The sequence below is a fragment of the Silene latifolia genome, chromosome 5, assembly GCF_048544455.1.
Source record: "Silene latifolia isolate original U9 population chromosome 5, ASM4854445v1, whole genome shotgun sequence".
NCBI classification, from domain to species: domain Eukaryota; kingdom Viridiplantae; phylum Streptophyta; class Magnoliopsida; order Caryophyllales; family Caryophyllaceae; genus Silene; species Silene latifolia.
This window is the reverse complement of record NC_133530.1, coordinates 16723757-16751108: the sequence shown is the minus strand read 5'-3', so window position 1 is coordinate 16751108 and position 27352 is coordinate 16723757. Positions and strand designations below refer to the sequence as shown.

Genomic DNA, 27352 nt, shown 5'->3' with positions numbered 1-27352 from the left:
AGATAATTAAGTTTCGTTAGAAAACTTTGACTTATAATAGTATCATAATTTGACAAAAACTCGTTGAAACTAATAATGTTCAGGTCTTGGATGACAGACCCAATCAAGGGACATTCGTAAAAGAAATGATTTTTGTTTTCAATAGGGTTGTTGCACAGAACACAATGAGGTGGGACATCAATATGACTCTTGAGAAGTCTACTTTTCGTTGGAAGGCCGTCAACACAGGCTTTCCAAAGAAAAAATTTCAATTTAGGAGGAATATTCAATTTCCAAATCCACTGAAATTCACATTTGTCAAGAGCTTGATCGAACAAACCTTGCGCTAACCAAGTTGCTGTTTTGGTAGAGAAATTTCCATCTACGGACAACCCCCAAATTAGGATATGCAGTTCGATTTCTAGTATCAACACATAGATTTGTGTTTTTTTTTGGGCCTTTTTCAAATATATGTGAAAAAATTGCTTGATGTAGAATTCGAACCAGAGACCATTCGATATCTTACCAAGATCTTAAACCACTTACATTTGTTATTAAATTTAGTATTAAAGTCTATTATATTCTATAAAAAAAAGAGTATTTTTACATATATTTAGAATTTAAAATATTTTAGAGAAAACATTATTTTTTGAAAAAACATATCTATAGGGCCAATTATTTTTTTTCATTCTTTTACTTATATAATACTTCATCCGTCGTCTCGGTCAATTATTGTCCTTTAATTTTGGCACAAAGATAAGGAAAGAGAAAGGGCTAATTATAAGATAACAAATTGACCAAATTGAGGATGAAATATCTAATTGCTCATTAAGTTCATTCTTAAAATAAAACGAACAACCATTAACTGAGAACCCGAAAATGGAATACGACAATAAATGACCGGGACAAAGGGAGTAGCTAATTTAGGAAAAAAAATCAAAATATAAAAAATTTGACTTAAACACGCGTAAATAACGCGTCAAAAAAATTTTAGTGCACCCCGGCACTAAATTCCTGGATTCGCCACTGCATACGAGTATATCCAGATTCAAGGATAATTAATGTCGAGATGTACTGTCATGTGTAGACGACTTCAAGGTCAACACAATTTCTTGGACAAATAACATTTTTATCATGCTCAAAAATATACTCATCATTCTAAATTTCTAATGCTCAAATCAAATTCTAGTCTATAACAATAGGCAGAATTTTATTTTTAAGAGAAAACCCGAAGGTTATACTATAATAACGTAATATCAAATAATACAGCAGTGCGAGCAGAATGAGGTCGAGGTCAAGGTCAAGGTCAACTATGCTATATTATCTCATATGGGCAACTGTGGAGCTAGGTAGCACGGACACTCCTTCTAATCGGCCTTTTTATGTCGGACACGACACTCGCCGGACACACGTCAAAACGTGTCGGACACTTGTAAAGCTGTGTCTAACTTTCATCTTTTATTTGGGCAGGTGTCCGACACGTGTCCATGGTATTTTGAGCAGTGTCCATGGTATTTGGACACACCTTCAAACGTAATCAAGTTGAATTTAAGGTAAATGGCGTGAATTGTTATATGGTTGAATTTGGTGGGAAAATAAGTTGAATTTGAGACAAATGATGTTCTTTAGACTAGTAATGAGATGTCGAAATAGATTGATTATAAGTTGGTTTTTTGTTTTGGAAATGAGAATGAGTTATAATTAACGTAAGTTTTACCTTCACTTATTTAAATTTAATATTCAATACATTTTCAAAAAAAAAATCACAAATATAAAACTATTAAATATATATTTTATTAAATTTAAATGACGTGTCCCGTGTCCTAAATTTCATAAGATGCCGTATCACGTGTCCGTGTCGTGTCAGAGTCCGTGTCAGTGCTATCTAGCTGTGGAGTACTTGATATCACTATCAAATTAACAGCATATTTGTTGATAATTCAATCAACTTGCTTCATTCTTTGCTGAACTTTCGCAGATGTTTCTTACTTAAATTCTGACATTTTAATGCACAAAGCATGCTCATAGTTCATACCAAGTACCAACTAATAACCTTTCTTTTCCTGAAATCATTCATCTAAATAAAAACCCATTAAACATGGGATACCAAAAACATTTCCTAATCATTCTCATTAGTTTGGTACTGACACGAATAATCTCGGGTTCTGAAGCACCGGGATCACTTGTTATCGCGTCACATTGTACCTCAGAGTGTGGAGGCATTGCCATTCCTTACCCATTTGGCATAGGGGAGGGGTGTTACTATAAAGAAAAGGACGATCTCAGTTCATCAATGAGCATCACATGTAATCATACTTTCAATCCTCCCAAGCCAATTCTCGGTACCAATATCCAAATACTAAACATTTCCCTAAAAGAGGCCGAAATTCACCTCAACAACAAAATTTCATTCAAGTGTGACAAGTCTGACAATTCATCTTATCTTTCGTATAGTAGGATAAACTTGAGAACATTTACGATATCCAGCAGCAAAAACAAGTTCGTGGCAACAGGGTGTGATACCTTTGCCTGGTTTAAAGGTAAACGTTATGGCAAGAACTACTCCACAGGATGCATGACAACATGCAACGAATTAAACGATGTGGCCAACGACGGCAGATGTAATGGGGTTGGTTGTTGTCAAGCTTCCATACCCGATGGCGTAACCAACTTAAAAACCAAGGCTTACAGTTATAACCACCATATTGGGGTTGAGTTTAACCCGTGTAGCGTGGCGTACCCTGTGGCGAATGATGCCTTCAAATTTTCAAAACAGAATTTGACTCAAAATTTGAGTTATTATTTGAACGACCGGCCTAAGTTTCCTGTCGTATACAATTGGGGTATCGGAACCAAAAATTGTTCGGAAGCTGAAAAAGAAGGAAGTCGCTTGTGTAAGAACAACACAGAGTGCATCAACTTAACGCATGAACAACAAGGTCTAGACGGATATCGTTGCGATTGCAAGGAGGGGTATTCAGGAAATCCATATCTTCCACAAGGCTGTCAAGGTAACAAAGTCATGTCATTCTTATGTTTTATTGTTATTAAGAATTTTTGAAAACGTTTGAATCTCTCATAGTTGAACTTCCTTAAGTTTTGCTGTTATTTTTTGTGTGTTCGTATTTCATTTACGATCCTAGAGGAGGTAACAGATCCAGGTAACAGATCCTGAACCTAGGTCCTAGGCAAGACCTTATATTTGTAGGACTTGCGCTTCTATCCACTTAAATATTGTAAAGTTTGAATATTAGTATGAAGCTTTGATGCTACGACCTGATTTTATACCGTTTTTAGATTATACAATCAGGAGGCGTTTGGGTAGAGAAAGAGAAAGGGAACGAAAATTAAAAAGGGTAAGAGGGGAAAGCTAAGGGATTACCAAAAACTTAACTAGTTGTTTGGTTACATCAAGAAAATGAAGTGTAGTGGGTTGTGGTTTGTTTTGGTGCACGGGTGGTGGCGGCAGTCGGGTGACTGTGGTGGTGGTGGTGGTGGTGGCGGCATCATGGTGGTGCTAGTGGGGTGGCTGTGGTGATGGTGGTGATGGTGGTGGTGGCGTCATGGTGGTTGTGGCGGTGGTGTTGGTTTATGTGGGGTGATTGTGGTGGTGGTGGCGATGACGTCTTGATGGTGACGGGTGTGATGGGAGTCGTAAGTGTGGTGTAGGTAAATAAGGTAGTTGAAAGGTAACAAGGGTAATGAAATTTCATACCTTGGGAGGGAAATGAATTAGATGGATTGAGAGATAAGGAAGGGAATTTCATTCTCTTGTTTGTGTCAAACAAACACCTACAAAGGAAATCAAAAACTTTGCTTCCATTTTCCTTTCTTATAGATTCTAGTACAACGGAACGGGTTGTGTAGTTTTTGAGTTTTATTATAAAGTTGCGGGTTTTGTTTTACAGATTATGAGTTTTACTATAAATTTTTTGAGTTTTACTATAAAAATTTTGAGTTTTACTGTAAAGTTTTTGAGCTCATTTATTAAACATTAAGCGAAAATAATTACATACCGCTTAAAAAGTATACATATAATTGAGTTAATTTTGAGTTTTGACGTCAAAAAATTAAAACGTAACTTATAAACTTTAAAAGCTCATAAAAAATACACGTAATCACAGTTGCTAAAAGCGGTATGATTTAATACATCAAATGTGTATTCCTTTTTTTCAATTTTATAGTACTCCGTAATATGGTAACTTTCCTTTTTCATAATTATTTGAAGGTAATTTCCATGCATAAGTCTTAGAAAAAAATTTACTTTTTCGTCTCAATCATTAGTTTACTTGATTAAAATACTAGTATTTGGAGTAAGTATGCACATCAAAATATATAAAATCCATACATTTATTCATTCATTCATACAAGTATACAACATCTAATCTAATCTAATTAGATACTCCATACTATATACAAACCGAAAATCAGGGGACTTTAATGTAATAACATAAATATATAAAACTCCACATACTATATAGTAATTTTCCTAAATAAAATAATTAATTAAGATGGTCACTTTCCTTAAAATAAAATAATTAATTAAGATGGTCAATTTCAAGGAGACTAAAAGAAATAAGATGTTTAGTAATTTTCCTAAATATTTATAGAAGACTAAAAGATGGTCAATTTCATTTAAAATGAAATAATTAATTAGTATAAACATGCACACTTATAGTAATTTTCCTAAATAAAATAATTAATTAAGATGGTCACTTTCCTTAAAATAAAATAATTAATTAAGATGGTCAATTTCAAGGAGACTAAAAGAAATAAGATGTTTAGTAATTTTCCTAAATATTTATAGAAGACTAAAAGATGGTCAATTTCATTTAAAATGAAATAATTAATTAGTATAAACATGCACACTTATGGTATTAATTACTATCATCATAAAATTAAATATTAAATTTAAAATCAATGCAATTTTATTAAACTTTATAGTTTATTAGATGTATATAGATGTTAATTATTTAACATACAAAAATATAATAAGTAGGTTAAAAATCATTCAAGTTGGATTCCATAATATATAAATACTAGTATTGGTGCCCGGCTTCGCCCGGGCTACCTCTACTCACCATTAATATTTTTTTCATTAAATAAAATTACATAAAGTTGCATAACTCATAAATTTATCATTAATATTCTTTTCTATGACATATCCTAAAATTACGATGAAATAAATTTTGAGACAAATTCACTACTCCCGCTATTAATATTTTACTCTTATTAATAAAACAATAGTAATAACATTTCACTACTTGTCCGTAATCATTGTTACTTTCACTACTCCCGCCGTAATTATTGTTACTGTCACTATTGCCGCATTAATATTGATAATTTCACTACTCCCGCCGTAATTACTGTTACTTTCACTATTGCCACATTAATATTGATTATTTCACTACTCCCGTTGTTGTTTCTACCACTTTCACTAATCTCGCTGATAATATTGTTACTTTTACTATTCAGATGAGTGATTATTATCATATAACTATATCCAATTTTACTACAATTCTTTTCTTTACTGACGAAATTACTTTTACTACTTAGCCATGAAATTTTAAGAGGATTATATATTTATATAAATATATTACACATATATATATATATATTAAATCAAATCGAAAGAATTATGCAATATTATATATTATGGAATCTAACTTGAATTATTTATAACCTACTTATATTGTATTTTTGTATATTAAATAATTAACATATCTATACATCTAATAAATTATAAAGTTTAATAAAATTGCATAGATTTTAAATTTAATATATAATTTTATGATGATAATAAATAATACCATAAGTGTGCATGTTTATACTAATTAATTATTTTATTTTAAGAAAATTGACCATCTTCTAGTCTTCTATAAATATTTAGGAAAATTACCAAAAATCTTCTTTCTTTTAGTCTCTTTGAAATTTACCATCTTAATTAATTATTTTATTTTAAGGAAATTGACCATCTTAATTAATTATTTTATTTGAAGGAAATTGACCATATTTTAGTCTCTTACAAATGTTTAGGAAAATTACCAAACTTCTATATAATTTAATTTTAACCCAAACTATATAATATTTGCATTGAGATCCCTTAATCGGGTCCATCACACGGTGCTAGTGATATAAAACTATATAATATAATTAATTTGTATAATATAGTATTGGTGCCCGGCTTCGCCCGGGCTACCTCTACTTACCATTAATTTTTTTTATTAAATAAAATTATTTAAAGTTGCATAACCCATAAATTTATCATTAATATATTTTTCTATGGCATATCCTAAAATTACGATGAAATAAATTTTGAGACAAATTCACTACTCTCGCTATTAATATTTTACTCTGATTAATTAAACAATAGTAATAACATTTCACTACTTGCCCGTAATCATTGTTACTTTCCCTACTCCCGCCGTAATTATCGTTACTGTAACTACTGCCGCATTAATATTGATAATTTCACTACTCCCGCCGTAATTATTGTTACTTTCACTATTGCCGCATTAATATTGATTATTTCACTACTCTCTTACCACTTTCACTAATCTCGCTGATAATATTGTTACTTTTACTATTTAAATGAGTGATTACTATCATATAATTATATCCAATGTTACTATAATTCTTTTCTTTACTTACGAAATTACTTTTACTACTTAGGTATGCACTTTTAAGAGGATTATATATTTATATAAACATGTTACATATATGTATTAAATCAAATCGAAAGAATTATGCAACATAGTATAATTTATTTTAAGGAAATTGACCATCTTAATTATTTATTTTATTTTAAGGAAATTTCCATGTTTAGGAAAATTACCAAGCTTTTATATAATTTAATTTTAACCAAAACTATATAATATTTGCATTGAGATCCCTCAATTGGGTCCATCACATGGTGCTATTGATTTAAAACTATATAGTATAATTAATTTGTATAACTTTCTTTAATTACATTGAAGTCCCTTGGTTTCTGGATTTAATATATAGTATTGATTGCATAATTCTTTCGATTTGATTTAATGCATATATGTAATGAGATAGGCTCATGTAAGTCCTGCTCTTTTGGTTGAGTCCTTGAGTCCTAATCTAGGCCTTTGGATCAAATAGATGAATGGCCAAGATTAGATCAAAATAAAGGGCCTAGATTAAAACACACCAAAACCCTAACTCTCTCATTTCACCGCCTCACAACACACATTTCCCACTTCTCTCTCTTCATCCCACCTTCTCTCTCCCTCCCATCACTCTCTTCCTCCGACCACACCACGGCATCCACTCCCCGTCTCCTTTTTTCTTCGCCTCCACTCGTCGCCACCAGCAGCCTACCATGCTGACGCCGTCCCCTTCTCCTCCGACCATATCTACAAGAAACGGTTGCAAGTTAAGTGGTTGGTCAGATCCATCCATTTTTTTCTTATTGTGTCAATGTGGCGGTTGTTGTTGGTGTTGTGGCGGTGGTTGTTGATGTTGTGGCGGTTGCGTGGGGGTGGTGGTGGTTGGGGGAGGCGGCGAAAGGAGATAAGGTATGGCCGTGGTGGTGCACCTCTTGAGATCTATCTTTTTTTTTTCATTTCTTTTTTAAATCAATTTTTTTGTGGGTGTTGGTCTATGGTGGTGTTAGTTGGTGGTGGTATTGTCTGTGGTTTAAGTGTTGAGGGGTGGTGGGTACACAAAGTGGTTGAACTAAAGTTACACTCGTGAAGACTAAAGTTACATTTGAAAGGTCTGAAGTTACATTCGTAACAAGTATATAAATTCATTTTTATACAAACCATGTACGACTAAAGTTACACTCTTGACGAACTAAAGTTATACTTAAAAGGACTAAAGTTACACTTGTAAAAATATATAAATATGAATTCATTTTTATACAAACCTCCCTACGACTAAAGTTACACTCTTGAATAACTAAAGTTATACTTAGAAGGACTAAAGTTACACTTGTATAAATATATAAATTCCAATTTTTACATACAAACACCATACAACTAAAGTTACACTTCCAACGACTAAAGTTACACCTATAACGACTAAAATTATATTTGTAAAACACTAAAATTACATAAACTTTTGTTAAAATTACATTTTAAATGTATAAATTCAAATTTCTATATATAATATGGCCTTAAAAGTAAAAGTTACACTTATAAATCATTAAATGACTAAAGTTACACTCATCCATCAGTAGAGTTACGCTCAAAAATAATTGCTGAGAATAGGACTTAGGACTCAACCAAAATTGTGGACTCATCTAAACCTATCTCTATATGTAATATATTTATATAAATATATAATCCTCTTAAAATTGCATGCCTAAGTAGTAAAAATAATTTCGTCAGTAAAGAAAAGATTTGTAGTAACATTGTATATAGTTATATGATACTTATCCATTTGAATAGTAAAAGTAACAATATTATCAGCGAGATTAGTGAAAGTGGTAGAAACAACAACAGGAGTAGTGAAATAATCAATATTAATGCGGCAATAGTGAAAGTAGCAATAATTACGGTGGGAGTAGTGAAATTATCAATATTAATGCGGCAGTAGCAACAATAATTACAGCGGGAGTAGTGAAAGTAACAATGATTACGGGTAAATAGTGAAATATTATTACTATTGTTTCATTAATAAGAATAAAATATTAATAGCGAGAGTATTGAATTTGTCTCAAAATTTATTCCATCGTAATTTTAAAATGTCATAGAAAAATATATCAATGATAAATTTATGGGTTATGCAACTTTAAGTAATTTTATTTAATGAAGGAAAATTTAATGATAAGTAGAGGTAGCCCGGGCGAAGCCGGGGACCAATACTAGTTAGATATATAATAGTGGTATCTCATTAATTCAATTTTTAAATATAAAATGACCACGAAAATAAAAAAATGTCGAGCGAGAATAAATGACCAGATTCCGGCTAAATTCAATTTTTAAACATAAAATATGTTGTAATATGCCCAATATGCCCTTACTCAACTTCCCCCAACACCTACACCATCGTCCATCACCATCACTCATCAGCGCCAATAGCACCATACACCACACACCACCATCTCTGCACAACACCTAGTATGCATTATCACCACGTAAGGACACACAACCACGAACATCCTTTAACACCATCACCAACACGGCCCAACGCTTATTGGGCCGAGAAGTGGTTGTTGGAGGTGGCTGAATGAGAAGATGTTGACGTTAAACCCGCAAATGGGCATCGATTCTAGATTAGTGGCGAGGGACATAGGGAAGGCGTCGCTGAAAGAGTGGCGGGGAGGTTGTTAATGAGGGTTCCTATGTGGTGGAATGAGTGTTGATGGTTTGATGTGGTGGTGGTTGTAAGTGTTGATGGTTTAATGTGGTGGGATAGATGGTTGTTGGTTTTGAATAGTAGAGGAAGAGAGTCTTATAAGGGCTTAGAAATGTATTATTTCATTGTAGACGATTTCCCACACCCGTATGCTCATTTTAGGACAGTCTCGAAATTGTAGTCATGCCGAACCCGACACTTGGATATGTACATGTGTCCAACACTCGTACCTAAGTCAAAGTAACATAGACGGTGCAAGTGCAAGGATGGGTATGCTGGGATCCTTACCTTCCTCAAGCCTTAAAATTTTGTAGACCATTTGTTGTATTTCATCCAGTAAATTTGCGATTATGTTAATTTGTTAACAAGAAGCTGTGGTTTATTTTGTTTAAACTTTGTTGTGATGTCTAATAATATGACCGCTTTTTTTTGTAATTAAATCTGTTCAGATATTGATGAGTGTAAGGAAAATAATGGTGGCTGTGACAAAAAAGCACACTGTAAAAACACTGACGGAGGCTATAATTGCGAATGCCTAAAGGGTTACCATGGTAACGGCAAAGGAGCTGATGGCTGCATCTCTTCAAATACTTCGCTCAAACCAGTTATCATCACTGCAGGTAAAATATAAAAGAAAAATTAAAAAACTACTCGTACTTCACAAAACAAAACAAAAAATGCTTCAAAATTAAAACATTCAATGTTTATCTTGCAGGCATTGGTGGAAGTATTGTAATTTTGCTTGTAGTTGGCTTTCTCTTGCATTGGATAAATGGGGAAAGACGAATCAAGAAGCTACGAGAAAGCTTCTTCCGTCAAAATGGAGGTTTAATTTTACATCAAAAACTATCTAGTATGGATGCTCTAAAGATTTTTACAACACAAGATTTGGAAATTGCAACTGACAAATACAATGAAATGAACATAATCGGAAGAGGCGGTTATGGAATTGTTTACAAGGGAATTATACCAAATAATCAACTTGTTGCGATCAAAAGGTCCCTTAAGGTGGATCCTGGCCAAGTTGAGCAGTTCATTAATGAAATTCTGATACTTTCACAAATCAACAACAGAAATGTAGTCAGATTACTAGGTTGCTGTCTCGAGACAGAAGTACCGTTGCTGGTTTATGAGTATATCAACAATGGCACGTTATATGATCACTTGAACGATGAAGCAAAGGCGCCCCTTTTCACATGGAATATCCGTCTAAGGATAGCATCAGAAGTTGCTCAAGTGTTATCGTATCTACATACCACAATTTCAACCCCAGTCATCCATAGAGATATGAAGTCAATGAATATACTCTTAGATGAATGCTATACGGCTAAGGTTGCAGATTTTGGCGCTTCAAGATTGGTTCCTGTGGACCAAGAACCACTAGCCACAATGGTGCTAGGAACGTTGGGCTATTTGGATCCTGAATATATGCAAACGAGTGAATTAACTGAAAAAAGTGATGTTTATAGCTTCGGTGTTGTGTTGGTGGAGTTATTAACTAGCAAAAAGGCGCTATCTTATCAAAGGCCTGAAGTTGAGCGATGCCTTGCTATGCACTTCCTTCTTAAGATGAAAGAAGACCGACTGTTTGACATCATTGATAAAAACATCGCGAACAGTCAAGGAGACATTGAGCAAATAAAGAAAGTGGCTAATCTAGCTAAATGGTGTTTGTTCTTGAAAGGAGAGGATAGGCCAACCATGAAGGAAGTCGCGACGGAGCTAGAAGGAATCAAAACAATGAATAAGCATCCTTGGCAAGACCCTAAGTCGTCCTTTGATCAGGAAAATGATTGTGAGCATATTCTTCGAGGAATCCCAAAAGACGATGATGGAAGCAGTGGTGGTTACTCTGGTAAGGACTCAGATTTGTATAAGCGTCCTGGTTTCATTTCCTCACTAGGTGGTGGAAGGTAGTTATGTTGTTGGATTCAGTAAAGAGTCAGTCAAATAACTTATTTGCTATTTCTAGAAAAGTTTGCACGCGAAAAACTCTTCCCTTCTTGATAATTTAGGGGTAAGATGATGTTTATGTAAAGTTCTAGACATTAATACGCTTAAGATGGTTGCCTTACTAGCAGCAACTTGTAGAGAAGTTGGAATAACTCAAGTAGGCACCCTAAGTCAATTTCTTTAAGGCTGTTTTCAGTTTATGAACCACCGCGCTTATTGGTTTTGTTTCTATGCCTAATGTCTATTAATATTAGAACACTTTTTCTACAATACAGTAGATAACTAAATATGCATCGTACTAATAGACTATGGTTAAAGACGTACTTCATGTGTCTCATCTGGTTCTTTACGTTTTTATTGATTTGTAAGGAGAATTTTAATCAAACGTAAAGAACCAGTTGAGAAAGAGGAAGTATGAATGACTCGGGTAGGCAAGATGAAAGTTCCACAGGGATCCAATTTGCGGTAGCAAACAAGACAGCAATACGTCAGAATGTCATATATACTTTCTGCCGAGAAACCATTAATACTTAAAATCGCCATTTTTCTAGTTAAGCTACAAGCAATCACATTTAGTAACCAAAATCAAAGAAATTTTCAACCTAAAACTATATTGTCTCTTAGACAAGTTAGCCGAATTGAAAGCCCTCTTTACCATGAAAACAAACAGCTACCAAAAAATTGCAGACAGTGCTATACAACATACTTGTCGACTACACAGATAATCAAACACTCAGCCGAAAGTTTTGAGATTAATAATCAATTACTCCGTCCATCCCAATCATTTGTTTACCTTTGCTTAAAGTACCCATCACAAAAAATATAAACGGTAAACAAATGATTGGGACAGTGGGAGCAATGCAGTAGAAGAGATTACATTACACCTGTGTACACTTGAAGCTCAGGAAATCGGCCCAGAATGAGTCGGCCGTCAAATCGAATTAACTGTAAAAATCGAAAAACAGTTTTCAGATGATCGCCCCATATCTGAACAATATATGAAATCAAAAACATGAAATCAAGGAAAATTGAGCTCTAATCAAACGTATACCAGCCAAATTGTACAGTTTTTCATAATCAGTACAATAATTGTGCCTTAACATCAGTACATGAAACATTATCAGTGGAAGCTGTCCAGGTATTAGGGTTTAAGACAAAGAAAAGCGATACGGAACGGAACGGTTTGCATGCGCAGTAATTCTCGTATAAGACGGTCTTAGGGCAAATTATTGTAAAATCGTATAATCCCTTCTTCCGAATCATTTATTTATATAATTTAATCAAAGGTAAACAAATGATTTGACCGGGAACTGTTGGGTTCCTTATGTTGATGATAACATGCCCATTTGATTTGTGTTATCTTAGTTTACCTTTTCAGGATTAATGATGTAATCAAGCTTGGATTAAGAAATGTTGAAGTTGTTTATTATCCCATTATATTTAGTCGTGTGTCATCTAATGTACAAGTGAGAAAGTTAAGTATAGCAGAGTAATAGAAACAGTCCAGATGACTGTTGCTTCAACAAGCAAACAGCTGAGTGGACTTTGCCACAACTCGTAAAAACTTGAAGCTTCCTTTTTATCTTTCAAATGCTTTCACGTGACTCTTATTTTCAAAGATAAAAATCTGATTTTATTAAGGAGGTAGTATACAATAAAGAGTGGTTTGAATTATTCAAAATGTTTCCTCTTTATGCAAATTCAATCCTTTGGTTTTTAAGAAAACAAAAAATGCTTTTTGCCATATTGGTGTTAACTTGTCATCATGTGACTTGTCTCACATCCTTTGTTTTCTGAAATTGCATGAGCATTTAAGGTTGTCTTTCAAACCTTCTTTCTCTATTCTTACCTTTGCAAAAGACTCCTTTTTGGTGCAAGTTTTTAGGTGGTTGCTATTGCCCTTCACATGTGAGGTCTTTGACCCTTCAAAAACCCTAGCAATCCCTTCACTCACCTCCTCTATAAATACCGAGTCCCTCCTTCATTATTTCCCAAGACTTTTCTGAATTAATTCTTTCATGTTTTGCAAATTGTTTTTAAAAGCTTAAAACCGTGTTCTTTGCAAAATACTTTAAAAGTCTTCAAGTGTCTTCAGTTTCTACAGTCGTGGCCACTGTTGCTTTTCTATACTAAACTCTCTTGCTTAAAAGTGTTGATCTTGTAAAAATTGTCCACCTCTATTCTTTGTTAAGAATGTGTTAGTGAAAACTTGATCCTTTACATTTTAAGTGTGTTAGTAGAGTTTAGGACGGAGTAGTCTTTTACTCTTGACAACCGGAGTAGGTTGTGAGTTGGCAATCGGAGTAGATTGTGAGTTAGCTTGTCATAAGAACGGAGTAGTTCTTGTACTAGCTTTGCAACCGGAGTAGGTTGGCGTCTTTTATTACAAGGGTCTTTTAGTTGTTGGAGTAGATCACTAAAGGAAAGTAATAAAAAGGTAGATTGGACGTAGGCACTTGAGCTTCTTGCCGAACCAATTCAAAAATCTCGTGTTCAAGTGTTTACTTTATTTCCGCTGTTTTTTACTTTGTTTGTTTGTATTGTTTCGCTTAAACTTAGAAGTAATAGCATCATCATATCACGCATTTGGTCTGCAGTCTTACTTCACAAACTGAGACAAATAGATACAGTCAGAACAATTGTTGCTTTCATACTTCAGCAAACATTCATCGTGATACTTGTTCAATCTTTCAATATTATTCAAAGTATCCTCTAATCTCTTTTGTTCACTTAACTTACTTTAATTCAATAAAGTTGAAGTTAAAATTTTTAAAAGAGTACCTAATTCACCCCCTCCCCCTCTTAGGTACTTGAATCCAGAAACTCAACAATTGGTATCAGAGCCTCGTGCTCTTGATCGAGGCTAACCGCCTTAGAGTTTGATTCGTGGGTAATGGATTCCGAGAAACACTCCAAGATCCCGGTCTTTACCGGTTCGAATTTTGGATGGTGGAAACTCAAAATGGAACATTACATCAAAAGTATCGATTATCAATGTTGGAACATCATCCAAAATGGACCTCTTGCCATTGAGGAAACCGATATTCTTAACGGTTTCACCAAGACAAAAGAGGAAAGAAATTACAATGAGAACGACTTCAAGCTTGCCGAAAAGAATTCCAAAGCAATGTCGATTCTTCAACGTTGTGTTGGTGAGGGGGAAGTTAGTCGAATCTCCGGGTGTCCTACGGCAAAATCCATTTGGGATTCCCTTGTACTTGCATATGAAGGGACGTCCCAAGTAAGAAAACACCGTATTGACCTTCTCATGCAACAATATGAAATGTTTAGAATGTCAAAGGACGAGTCTTTAAATAATTTTTCTTCTCGTTTTTTCTTGTATAATTAATGAGCTTCAAAGTCTAGGAAGGAATTTCGAGTCCGAGGACATCATTCGAAAAATCCTTCGTAGTCTAACCCCTAAATGGCAACCTAAAGTCACCGCCATAGAGGAAGCTAAAGATTTGTCAACCCTATCTCTTCATGAACTAATGGGATCACTAATGGCTCACGAGTTTAATCTCGATAAGCATTCTAGTGAGTCATCAAAGGGAAAGAGTCTCGCCCTCACATCTTCTCCAAGTGATGAAGAAGATGAGGAGGAAGACGAGTTTGCTATGTTCACAAGAAACTTAGCCGGGTTGGTAAATGGACAAGGTAACAAAAAGCTCACTAATAATTACTCGAAAAAGCGCTTTCCTAAGAGACGACCTACTTCCACCGTGGGATGCTTTAAATGTGGTGACAAAACTCATCAAATTAAAGAATGTCCCAAGTGGGAGGAAATCAAATCTAAGGAAAGAAGAGAAAAGGTTAAAAAAGACTATAAACATAGAGTCATGAGTGCTATATGGGGAATGTCCGACTCCGAGGAAGATGAGGAACTCATCGAGGAGGAACTTGAGGCTAAAATGTGTCTTGCAAATCACGGTAAAGAAAAAGTCTCAAAAACCTCAAAACTTGAACACTTAAGATGCCTCATGGCTAACCCCGACGATTCCGACTCCGATTCCGACAACGAGGTAAATCATCTAAAGGCCAAGGCTAGAACTTACTCCAAAGAGAAAGTATGTAAGCTTCTTGATCAACTTCTTGATAAGTGTCGGTCTCAAACTAATAAGCTTGATATAATGCAAAATGAGATTGAGGAAATTGCTCAAGAGAATTTTAATCTGAAAAATGAACTAAAAGCAACAGATCACAATTCTGTCACTTCTGAGGCATATAATGAAGTCAAAAGAGTCAACAAGTTAAACAAGCATTTGACTAAAGAACTAGAACGTCTTAGGTTGACCCCCACGGACGTCTCTGACCTTGAGAATGTCAACACAACTTTGGTGATGCAAGTTTCCCAACTAACCAAGGAACGTGATGACATTTTGAAGGACAGAGATGCTCTTGAAAATGAGATCTATGACCTTGTAGTTGAAGTTGTAGACTTAAGAGAAACAGTCTCTAAGACTGTTGCTTTCCGACCACGACTTAGACAAGTTTAAAAGAAAAAGTGAATGGTTGGAAAATGAAAATGAGTGTCTCAAAAGTGAGGTTGTTTGTCTCAAGAACGAAATAGAAGATCTCCATGATAGGCTTACTTTCTTTCAAAAAGGTATGCCCGAATGTAGCACTTCTAGGTCTTCTCCTCACCATAGATCCGATGAAATCGTTGATCTAAGCAAGAGACTTGACGAGATGACATCTAAATATGAGGACTCCAAAGAAAGAATCATTTATCTCGTGTCTAAACTCAACAATCACACCCATAACTTCATTGTTGAGAAAAGATTGTCCATAGAAAGTGCTAAAAATGATGAACTTAAAAGAGAAAAGGAAAAGAATTTGCATCTTCTCTCACGTGTCCATGACTTGACCAATGAACTTGTTAATGCTAAGAACATCACTGAAAAATGGGAAGGAAGTCAAACCGTGTTAAACTTCCTCACGAATCAAACCGAGAAATGTGAGAAATCTGCTGGTTTGGGGTTCAAATGGAACAGTCAGACTGACTATTGCATCCGTGAAGCCTAAAAACGATTTTAGAGGAAGGAAGTATGTAGGTCTTCCCGAATACATCATTTGCAATTATTGTGGTGACAATGGTCATGTTTTTAATGGTTGTACAAAACGTTTTGATGACATTGATAAGAACACCAAAGCATTAAAAGAAATGGACATTAAGAAAGACACCACAAGTTATGTTGATCACAAAAAGGGACCCAAATTCATTTGGGTTCCTAAACTTAAAAACTAATCTTGTGTAGGGCTTGGTGAGAGGCGGCCGCAATTGGTACTTGGATAGTGGATGCTCTCGTCACATGACGGGTGATAGAAGCCAATTCCTCTCACTTAAAGCGTATGATGGTGGCACGGTAAGGTTTGGTGACAACAAGAAAGGTGAAGTAATTGGTATTGGAAAAGTTGGTAAGTCATCCTTACTTTGTGTCGACAATGTGCGGCTTGTCAAAGGTTTGAAACATAATCTCCTTAGTATTTCTCAACTTTGTGATAAGGGTAATGTTGTTGAATTTCATGCTAATGTGTGTCGAATTTTTGATGTCACTACTAATGAACTAATACTCGAAGGAAGACGTGTCAAAGATGTTTACTTGACTAATTTGAACTCTCTATCCGGTCACACCATGTCTTGCATGAGTGTAATGAACAATGATCCTTGGTTATGGCATAAAAGGTTTGGTCATGTTAGTACAAAAACTCTTAATACCCTTAAAAGACTTGATTTGGTTGAAGGCATTCCTAATATAAAATTTGAAATTGATAAAGTATGTGATGAATGTGCTAGAGGTAAACATGTTAAAAGTTCCTTCAAATCCAAAAGAATTATGAGTACATCTCAACCTTTGCAACTTTTACATATCGACTTGTGTGGACCAATGAGAACTAGAAGTAGAGGTGGTAGTCGTTATGTGTGTGTCATTGGTTATGATTACTCTAGGTTTGTTTGGGCACTCTTCCTAAGCTCTAAGGATGAGACATTTGATGAGTTTCTAATTTGGTTAAAGAAGATTCAAAATAAACTTGGTTTAAAACTTGTTTCAATGAGAACCGATCATGGAACCGAATTCGAAAACTCATCATTTGGTGCTTATTGTGATGACAATGGTGTAGACCATAACTTCTCGGCTCCTAGAACCCCACAACAAAATGGTGTGGTTGAAAGGATGAATAGAACCCTTGAAGGAATGGCTAGAACAATGTTATTAACTAGTAAGTTGCCTAAGAACTTTTGGGCCGAAGCGGTAAATACCGCTTGCTACATTTATAATCGTGTCATGATAAGGAGTACTTTAAATAAAACTCCCTATGAATCATTGCGTGGAAGAAAACCCAACATTTCATATTTTAGATGTTTTGGAAGCAAATGTTTTGTTCACAACAATGGTAAAAACAACTTGGGTAAGTTCGATCCACGTAGTGATGAAGGAGTATTTATTGGATACTCCGATCAAAGCAAGGCCTATAAAGTTTACAATAAACGAACCTTGTTAATTGAAGAAAGCATCCATGTCATTTTTGATGAATCTAGCGTGCTTGGACAGGTACAAAACATGGATGATGATGATGAGGACGAGGATGATGAGTTTGAGATTGGTCTTGTTCGAAAAGACTTCGTGTTCACGGATGAAGAAGCTCCCAAAGACCGAATTGCAACAGACACAGAGACCGTCACCTTCAAAGGAGAGCAAAGAACTCGGGGGAACACGTAATACTTCGATTCCTCTCTGGAAGCAACAGACCCAACGATCGTTGCATCCACCTCCGAATCAAGTAACCCAAAACAGTGAGGATGAAGAACCTTCCAGGGCTAATAGAAACAATCATCGGATCGATGTTGAGGGGGAACAAGAAGCCATTGTTCCAAAGAAGTGGAAACATCAAAGCTCTCATCCTCTCTCTAATCTTACAAGTGATCTCAACTCGGGAATTCGAACAAGATCATCCGTCAACAATCTCGCTCACCTCAATGAGTATTGTGCCCATAATGCCTTCCTATCTCAAATTGAGCCTTCAAATGTAACAGTCGCCTTGACTGATGCAGATTGGGTGCTTGCCATGCAAGATGAGCTCAATCAATTCAAACGAAATGAGGTATGGCACCTAGTCCCTAGACCGCCTAATCGTACCGTCATTGGTACTAGGTGGGTCTTTCGCAACAAGCTTGATGACTCGGGAGAAATTGTAAGGAACAAGGCTAGACTAGTGGTGCAAGGTTATAACCAACAAGAGGGTATTGATTACGATGAAACCTATGCACCGGTAGCTAGACTTGAGGCCATACGATTACTTATAGCTTTTGCGGCTCACAAAGGCATTAAACTCTTCCAAATGGATGTCAAAACCGCTTTCTTAAATGGATATTTGGAAGAAATGTCTTTGTAGAGCAACCACCGGGTTTTGAGAACAATGATTTGCCTAACCATGTTTTCAAATTAGATAAAGCTCTTTATGGTTTAAAACAAGCTCCAAGATGTTGGTATGATAGATTGTCTAAATTTCTTATTGAAAATGGTTTTAAAAGAGGCTCCGTTGACAAAACATTGTTCTTGAAGCAACAATCAGATTTAACTGTTGGTTGTACAAGTATATGTTGATGACATTATATTTGGTGCAACAAATGAACTCCTTTACTTATATTTTTCGGAACTAATGAAATCGGAGTTTGAAATGAGCATGATGGGTGAGCTAGGATTCTTCCTTGGGCTCCAAATTAAGCAATCAAAGGATGGAATCATGATCCATCAACAAAAGTATATTAAGGAAATGCTTAAGAAATTTGGGATGACTAATGGTAAGCCTCATGATACACCTATGGTAGCCGGGTCCAAATTGGACAAAGATGAACTCGGTAAGAATGTTAGTGATAAGGTGTATAGAGGTATGATAGGCTCACTTCTTTACTTGACCGCAAGTCGTCCCGACATTCTCTTTAGTGTTTGTTTATGTGCTAGGTTCCAAGCAAATCCGAAAGAATCACATTTCAAAGCCGTTAAACGAATTCTTCGGTATTTGATTGGAACACAAAATCTTTACCTATGGTACCCTTTACATTGTCCTTTTGATCTTATAGGCTTTTCGGACGCGGACTATGCGGGGTGCACGGTGGATAGAAAGAGTACCTCCGGAATTGCAACATTCTTGGGTCCTTGCTTGACTTCTTGGGCCTCAAAGAAACAAAACACGGTAGCTCTTTCTACGGCCGAAAGTGAGTACGTTAGCGCGGCACATTGTTGTTCTCAACTCCTTTGGGTAAAACAACAACTTTTGGATTTTGGTATTATTTTTGACTCCATTCCTTTAATGTGTGACAATACGAGTGCAATAAATATTTCCAAAAATCCTATTCAACACTCTAAAACCAAACATATTGATATTCGTCACCATTTTATTCGTGATCATGTGGAAAAAGGACATATTAAACTTATCTTTTGCAAAACCGAAAATCAAATTGCCGATATTTTTACTAAGCCACTTGCAAGAGAACATTTTGAGAAATTTAGACTAGAAATTGGGTTAATTAATAGCTTGTGATTTTTAGTATGAGTTTTACAAAATTCCCTAATTAATTAAATTAAATTTGGATATATGTTATTAAGTGTTCTAAGTGCATTGACATCATGTTTGGACCAAAAATTGACACCGTATTTGTGAGTCGGTAATCACTCAACCTCATATCTAAATTTACGTTTATTATATGCTACCTTGTGTTTTTATTTCGAGTGATTAAATTTTGTCTAGTCGGGCCAACTACCTCACTTACCTCATTAAATGGGCCATTAAATTCCTCAACCCACTACCTATCACTACCCGTCCAAATCACCTAAACCCAATTACCCTTCCATCTCCCAAATCCATTAACACCATCAAAGCCAACCTACCCTTAACCCACAATGGTAAAAACCTCCTTTAACACAACCATACCAATTAAACCCACAAAAATTACCTCCCCTGTCACATCAAAACCGCCTACATCACCAACTCCAACCATGCCTCCTGTCAAAACATCTTACGCCTTTCCTCCACAAACCTCAAACACGACATCAACAAACCCAGATCCACCTAGCCCTCAACCATCACCAAAACCCACTGACCCTCCATCATCCGACGACATACCCATCTCCACAATGGTAGGACGACGCGCTCGTGGTGGTCGGAAGAAAAGCTCCACTGTTCCGAGCTCCTCCTCTGAACCGGTTACTGTTTTGGTTGAAGATGTTGAAGATGAAACCGAATTTGACTTGAATGAAAATCCGTCGAAATCCGGCGAGTCTGACTCGACTCCGGCGAAAAAGAACAACAAAAGAAAAGAAAAAGCCTCCTCCTCTCAATTACCCCCAATTTCAGAAACTCTCGAGTAAAGTAATGTTGATAACCCGATTATTGATACCCCAATTGAAAATCCCAGTGAACCTCCTCACAAAAAATCGAAACCATTGAAGAAAAAGCTTGTATATCTTGCTCCCTCCGACCCGGTATCCCTAACCTCGAAGTGGGATCTAGCCATTGTTTGGGCTCACCTTGAGAGTATCGACCTCCCTACTTCCATTTACAAAAATTGTGAAAGGTTGATGAACATCAAAGCAATTCACTCTCCTCGGGTGTATAATCAAACATGGTTCGAGCCGCCTGCTTTTCACTCTGTCCGTGATATGGTTTTAGCTCAAGGTTGGGAGAAGCTGTTGGAAATGCGTGAGCCGGTATTTGTGAGCGAAGTAATACAGTTCTTTGCAACTGTTAGGGTTGATAAATCTGGTGAATTTGTTACAGCTAAGGTGAACGGTAAGCCTCTAAAACTGACTCAATCTGATTTCGCTACTGCTCTTAATATTCCCGTCGGAGGATACGACAAACTTCCCTCCGAAACTTGGATAGCTTTACCGTATGCCTCACCCCTAAATATCGCCCAAACCGTTTGTCCCAAAACCGTTTCTCCTGGACCCGTGAGCAACACCCAAATCCCTCCTCCTCTTCGAATTATTTTCAATATGCTTTGTAGGTCAATTTACCCTTCGGGTGATAGAGGAAAACTCACCATTGCCTTACAATATTTAATCTATCACATTGCTACCCATAAGAAGGTGAACCTAGTTGGGCTAATGTTTAAACGTTTTCATCTTATCTCGACCAAGCTTCGTCGACCTTCTTCTAGCTTGATTCATTTACCCTATGGAATGTGGTTATCGGTTGTGCTCAAGGCACACGGGGTTTTAGTGAATACTAGCTTGGGTTCATTGGATATGTGTGATGTTATGAGTGATGGGCAAATGGGGAAGATGCTTATCAAGGTTGAGAATGATGAGTTAATTTCTGTGAAAATTAAGAAGGACCCGGAAGTTGGGTCATCTAGTCAAGGGAATACGGGTAATATGCGGGATGTACTCAATGCCGTGGCTGAGTTAGGTGCGTGGATTAGGGAAGATGCTCGTCAAAAGGACTTGGCAATCTCGGCCCTTGCTTCTACTTTGGACCTCATCCGTGGTGAGGTGGATATTATTTCCACCCTTGTGTCAACAAAAGAGGTTGGTGAAGATGCTAATGTGGATGATGATCCGTTGGGTAGTGGCTCGGATGGTGAACAAGCCTCCTCTCCTTAGCCTTTCCATCTCCTCTCGGCCTATTTACCCTTACCCGTACCCCCTTATTTTGTTCCATCGGTTGTACCTTTCTAAGACTTGTTTTCTTGCTTGTTATTTTGAACATTTGGTGGTGTATGTTAAACTCTATTTAGCTTTGTTGAACTTTGATTAGCATATGCTTAATCCTTGTTGATGTTGACCTTGTTACCTTGTCACATTTACATGTGTCTTTTTGTGTTTTCTTATGACTATTTGCACTCTAATGCTTGTGACATCTCTATCCTTTTGATGATGTCAAGAGGGGGAAAAGGTAAACTCATGCTCTAAATCTCCTTGCTTATTGATTAAACTAATGGCTTGTCTAACCTTCTTAGCTTGATTCTTGTTTGGGGCAATGTAAAATTGTCATGATAGTTTGATTATAGCTTTTGCCCTTGGTAAGATAATATTGTCCCTTCTCTATCATTTGATCTTGCTTATTAAAATTCTTGAATCAAGGTGTTTACATTGCTTATACATTCGTTTGGGGCTTGTCATCATCAAAGGGGGAATTTGTTGGGTTCCTTATGTTGATGATAACATGCCCATTTGATTTGTGTTATCTTAGTTTACCTTTTCAGGATTAATGATGTAATCAAGCTTGGATTAAGAAGTGTTGAAGTTGTTTATTATCCCATTATATTTAGTCGTGTGTCATCTAATGTACAAGTGAGAAAGTTAAGTATAGCAGAGTAATAGAAACAGTCCAGATGACTGTTGCTTCAACAAGCAAACAGCTGAGTGGACTTCGCCACAACTCGTAAAAACTTGAAGCTTCCTTTTTATCTTTCAAATGCTTTCACGTGACTCTTATTTTCAAAGATAAAAATCTGATTTTATTAAGGAGGTAGTATACAATAAAGAGTGGTTTGAATTATTCAAAATGTTTCCTCTTTATGCAAATTCAATCCTTTGGTTTTTAAGAAAACAAAAAATGCTTTTTGCCATATTGGTGTTAACTTGTCATCATGTGACTTGTCTCACATCCTTTGTTTTCTGAAATTGCATGAGCATTTAAGGTTGTCTTTCAAACCTTCTTTCTCTATTCTTACCTTTGCAAAAGACTCCTTTTTGGTGCAAGTTTTTAGGTGGTTGCTATTGCCCTTCACATGTGAGGTCTTTGACCCTTCAAAAACCCTAGCAATCCCTTCACTCACCTCCTCTATAAATACCGAGTCCCTCCTTCATTATTTCCCAAGACTTTTCTGAATTAATTCTTTCATGTTTTGCAAATTGTTTTTAAAAGCTTAAAACCGTGTTCTTTGCAAAATACTTTAAAAGTCTTCAAGTGTCTTCAGTTTCTACAGTCGTGGCCACTGTTGCTTTTCTATACTAAACTCTCTTGCTTAAAAGTGTTGATCTTGTAAAAGTTGTCCACCTCTATTCTTTGTTAAGAATGTGTTAGTGGAAACTTGATCCTTTACATTTTAAGTGTGTTAGTAGAGTTTAGGACGGAGTAGTCTTTTACTCTTGACAACCGGAGTAGGTTGTGAGTTGGCAATCGGAGTAGATTGTGAGTTAGCTTGTCATAAGAACGGAGTAGTTCTTGTACTAGCTTTGCAACCGGAGTAGGTTGGCGTCTTTTATTACAAGGGTCTTTTAGTTGTCGGAGTAGATCACTAAAGGAAAGTAATAAAAAGGTAGATTGGACGTAGGCACTTGAGCTTCTTGCCGAACCAATTCAAAAATCTCGTGTTCAAGTGTTTACTTTATTTCCGCTGTTTTTTACTTTGTTTGTTTGTATTGTTTCGCTTAAACTTAGAAGTAACAGTTCATCATACTGTCGCATTTGGTCTGCAGTCTTACTTCACAAACTGAGACAAATAGATACAGTCAGAACGATTGTTGCTTTCATACTTCAGCAAACATTCATCGTGATACTTGTTCAATCTTTCAATATTATTCAAAGTATCCTCTAATCTCTTTTGTTCACTTAACTTACTTTAATTCAATAAAGTTGAAGTTAAAATTTTTAAAAGAGTACCTAATTCACCCCCTCCCCCTCTTAGGTACTTGAATCCAGAAACTCAACAGGAACGGAGTAGTTATTAAAATTTGTTTAAACTAGTGCAATTTACGCCTTGTAAAACCGTCTTACACAAGAATGCATAATCAAACAAAATTACAAATGAGAACTGAGAAGCACAACGATGGATCATCAATTACAAAATAAATTCAACAAATTTAAACTTTTAATCAAAAGTTAGGAAAACAAAATTAAGGGAAGAAGAGAAACGAATGATCGAAATCTAACCTAGATGATGCGTATGTAGCTTCTAATGCAAGGGAACTGAAGATGGGAACACAAATGAGAGAAGAGAGCTTTGAAGAAACGCTAATGGAGGTAATTTGGTTGGCGCCTAGGTGCATTTTGCTCTTTAGCGCGATTCCGGTACCCGTTTTTCGGAGTATTTTTTTTTCGACAATTTTTTTTTCGGAGTATTGGAATCAGCTCGGTCAAAGTTCGGCCCAACCTCGATTAGATGTGACTTATGAGAGTATCCACAATGGTAAGCTAGTTGCTACTAGCGTACCATTGCCACATAAGATTTTCAAGCTACAATATTTTTAAGCTAGAAACTACTACAATGGTAAGTTACTAGTGTTGTGGCTTAGATGGGCCCATATGCACAACAACATTTCTGAAAATGCAATAGTACTTCATGCCTATTTCCACGTGTATTAGTTTAGTTGGCAGATTTTTTTTGTAGGACCATTTGAGCTACTAGCTCCATGGAGCTAGTTGCTCAATTTAAGCTAGTTCAATAGGAGTGCTCCAATGGTTAAGCAAGTAGCTTGAATTTCTTTTTATTTGCAAGCAAGTCCTTTTGGATAACCATTGGAGATGCTCTGAAATTGTTCGTTTGGATTTTCGTTTACTTCCTTAATATAGTTTTTAATTTTTTATTTATTTGAATTATGTGTTCTCTGTCTATTATTTTTTGTTCGGCAACTCTCCTATAAGACTGTACTATAGCATATGACTGGCCCAAAAAGAGAGAAGCCCAATTATAAAATTTAATTTCATTTATATTTTAATTTTATTTTAACAACTCGACATTTAATGATAAAAACTAACACATTTAAATATACAAGTTATCAATTTAAAAATTTTGGTTATCAAAATAAAATATTTTTATACAAATTTATTGAGTAATCTATTTGGACTTTTGATTAATGGGCTAGTCTTATAAGTAAAAAGGTCTTACACAATAATTTGTGATTTTTGTTGGGATTTTATAATTATATTCAAATTTTTAAAAATATAAAGAATATAATGACAAAGTGAGTTTGAGTTTCAATTTTTCAAATGTAATGAGCTCAGAATTGCACTTGAGTTTTCGCTCAAATGTGAGTCAATTTCAAACTTATCAATTCATACATCATAATCATGTATTCGCACATAGGAAAAAAAAAAAGAATTTGCGAAAAGCTAGGGCTCATTAAATCATACGAGTCGAGATTGAGCAATGATTCCAAGTACTTTCACTTGGGTTGAGTTCGATTTTTAGTGTACAAGTTGATTTCACACTTAGTCGAACTAAACATTGCCTCAACTCGGTTATACCCACTAATAATTGACTTAGAGTTCTAGATTGGTGGCTGTGAATCGGTTTAATCTTATCAATTATCATGATCATGTCAGTTTAATTCGGTGTTTCGATTAAGCTTTTAGTAATTTTGACCTTAGTTGTTATTCGACTAGTGTTTCGTTGTTTTGATTAAATTGTTAGTTGTTCGATCTTAGTTTTTAGTCTCAAATGGTAATTCGTTGTTTCGATTTAATTGTGAGTGATTCGATATTAGTTGTTAGTTTCTATTTGTCGATTAAATTGTTTGTCGATTAGTATAAATTGTCGATTAGGTAGGAGCATAAAAGGGGTATTTTGAATTATTCATTCAAATTGTCGATGATAAACCGTAATTTTTCGACTGCATAACACAACTAGATATTATCAGGTTTTTTGGTTCAGGCCAAAACTTGTTCGTCCCAAATTCCATCACATTTATTCGAATAACAAAATGGGCACCTGTAGAATTTCTCAATTGAGCACTCGTAGAAAACTAGAAATGTAGAATTATTTACGCGGCTGACATAGAACAGACAATCCAAAAAACAAAGAAAAGACGATCCAGAACACCAGAAAGTCCCAATGTAAATTTTGTACACATCAATTAATTACTGAATTATTTACGATTTCTCCATCTTTCTTCCATCTATGGCTACTACTAATACTACCCAGCAAGGAGGTGTTTCTCCATCATGTCTCACATCAATAGTGTAAAGGTGAAGCTCATCTATATAAGGTGTCAACAAATATAATAGCACCAGGTCTTTTGGAAAGGAGTCCAAGAGTAAATCCGTGAGGACTTTGCCAAAAGCTGACAATATCGTACTATTATGGACAGTGGACACCGGTGCAGCATAAAACCCAACAACAAGTGGTATCAGTTCAAAATCCAAAGTCGACTTGGACTAGACACAAGAAGAAGGTACGCAAGTGCAACACTAAGTCTCGTGAAGACACATATGGACCCTGGTAGGACACATGAGTTAAGGAGAAGTTATCAAGACTTGTTGATGCTAAGGGTGTATAGAAGTTGGGGTTGTAGGATTTGTGAAGTTCTCCATAGATATCAAGGTCCGAGTAAAGATAATTGTAACACCCCCATATTCAGAGGAACCTTAACTAGGCCTTCCTTAGGATATAAGGGCGTTACCATCTCGGTTGCCCGAGGAAAGTAATTATCAAACGTCAATAAAAGAACTATTATGTTATATTACAAGTGATTTAACCAACAAACGATATAAAAAGGTACAACTCAAGGACTACTCGCTATGACCATCATATCTCGTGAAGACTCATCCCTGCCCGGACTCCAGCTATCAACAACATCAACACCTGCTAAGACCGGCTGCTCACCATAAGGGATCACGGCAGACACATAACAAACAAACAACCACACAAGGTCAGTACTGAGATAAGGTACAACAACAGCAACTACAACTATTAATGCAATACGACGCTATCAATCTCAAACACAATCACAACAATCCAACCAACTCTATCATCATCACTGACTGTCCACTGGACCAGCCCTGCCAGTGGGGGACCGCAGCCGTACCCACCAAATCCCCGCTCATCATACCGAGCGATAACCCTGTCCATTAATGTGCACATCCCTTCTGTGGCGGGTTCCACAGAAGGCGAAACTAGGGCGTGAAGCCACTCCCGCAAGTGACCCCACTCAGCCGAGGACACGCCTCGAGAACCACCAACAGCAATCACAATCGCAATCACAATCGTCACAATGCACTTACTATATCAAACAATCACAATACTATCACAACGACCGACACACTAGACCATCTACAGAAACTGAGTAGGCGAACCTACCTTTAAGCAACCGCAACCAATCCATGCTGACAAACAACATATCCAGCGACCAAGCAAAGCCTATAA

At 36.0% G+C, this 27352-nt stretch overlaps 1 protein-coding gene and 3 long non-coding RNA genes across 5 annotated transcripts in view; 1 reads left to right on the top strand and 3 right to left on the bottom strand.

Annotated features, from left to right (window-relative positions):
- Nucleotides 1-24380, bottom strand: part of LOC141656880 (uncharacterized) — a 220630-nt gene extending 196250 nt beyond the window's left edge. The window contains exon 1 of the long non-coding RNA XR_012548598.1: nucleotides 24362-24380. This is a non-coding gene — a long non-coding RNA (uncharacterized LOC141656880). The remainder of the gene's footprint in view (nucleotides 1-24361) is intronic.
- LOC141656883 (uncharacterized) lies at nucleotides 1950-2563 on the bottom strand. Its single transcript, XR_012548602.1, has 2 exons — nucleotides 2503-2563; nucleotides 1950-2042 (listed from the first exon to the last, which is right to left on the bottom strand). It is a non-coding gene; the product is annotated as an uncharacterized LOC141656883 (long non-coding RNA).
- LOC141656879 (wall-associated receptor kinase 3-like) lies at nucleotides 2038-11490 on the top strand. Its single transcript, XM_074463975.1, has 3 exons — nucleotides 2038-2990; nucleotides 9756-9926; nucleotides 10022-11490. Exons 1-3 carry the CDS (start codon nucleotides 2078-2080, stop codon nucleotides 11221-11223), a joined length of 2286 nt encoding a protein of 761 aa, XP_074320076.1. The 5' UTR covers nucleotides 2038-2077; the 3' UTR covers nucleotides 11224-11490.
- On the bottom strand, nucleotides 2968-24236 carry LOC141656882 (uncharacterized). 2 transcript variants are annotated; one of them, XR_012548601.1, is made up of 4 exons: nucleotides 24142-24236; nucleotides 12144-12204; nucleotides 9854-9920; nucleotides 2968-2982 (listed from the first exon to the last, which is right to left on the bottom strand). It is a non-coding gene; the product is annotated as an uncharacterized LOC141656882 (long non-coding RNA). The 2 variants fall into 2 exon arrangements; XR_012548600.1 differs by lacking the exon at nucleotides 2968-2982 and having other exon boundaries at nucleotides 9833-9920; nucleotides 24142-24234.
- Nucleotides 24381-27352: the final 2972 nt, after the last annotated feature.

Coding starts and splice junctions, on each gene's coding strand:
- LOC141656879 (XM_074463975.1), top strand. CDS start 2,078: ATGGGATACCAAAAACATTTCCTAATCATTCTCATTAGTTTGGTACTG. Junction 2,991..9,755: donor TCTTCCACAAGGCTGTCAAG/GTAACAAAGTCA, acceptor AAATCTGTTCAG/ATATTGATGAGTGTAAGGAA. Junction 9,927..10,021: donor ACCAGTTATCATCACTGCAG/GTAAAATATAAA, acceptor TTTATCTTGCAG/GCATTGGTGGAAGTATTGTA.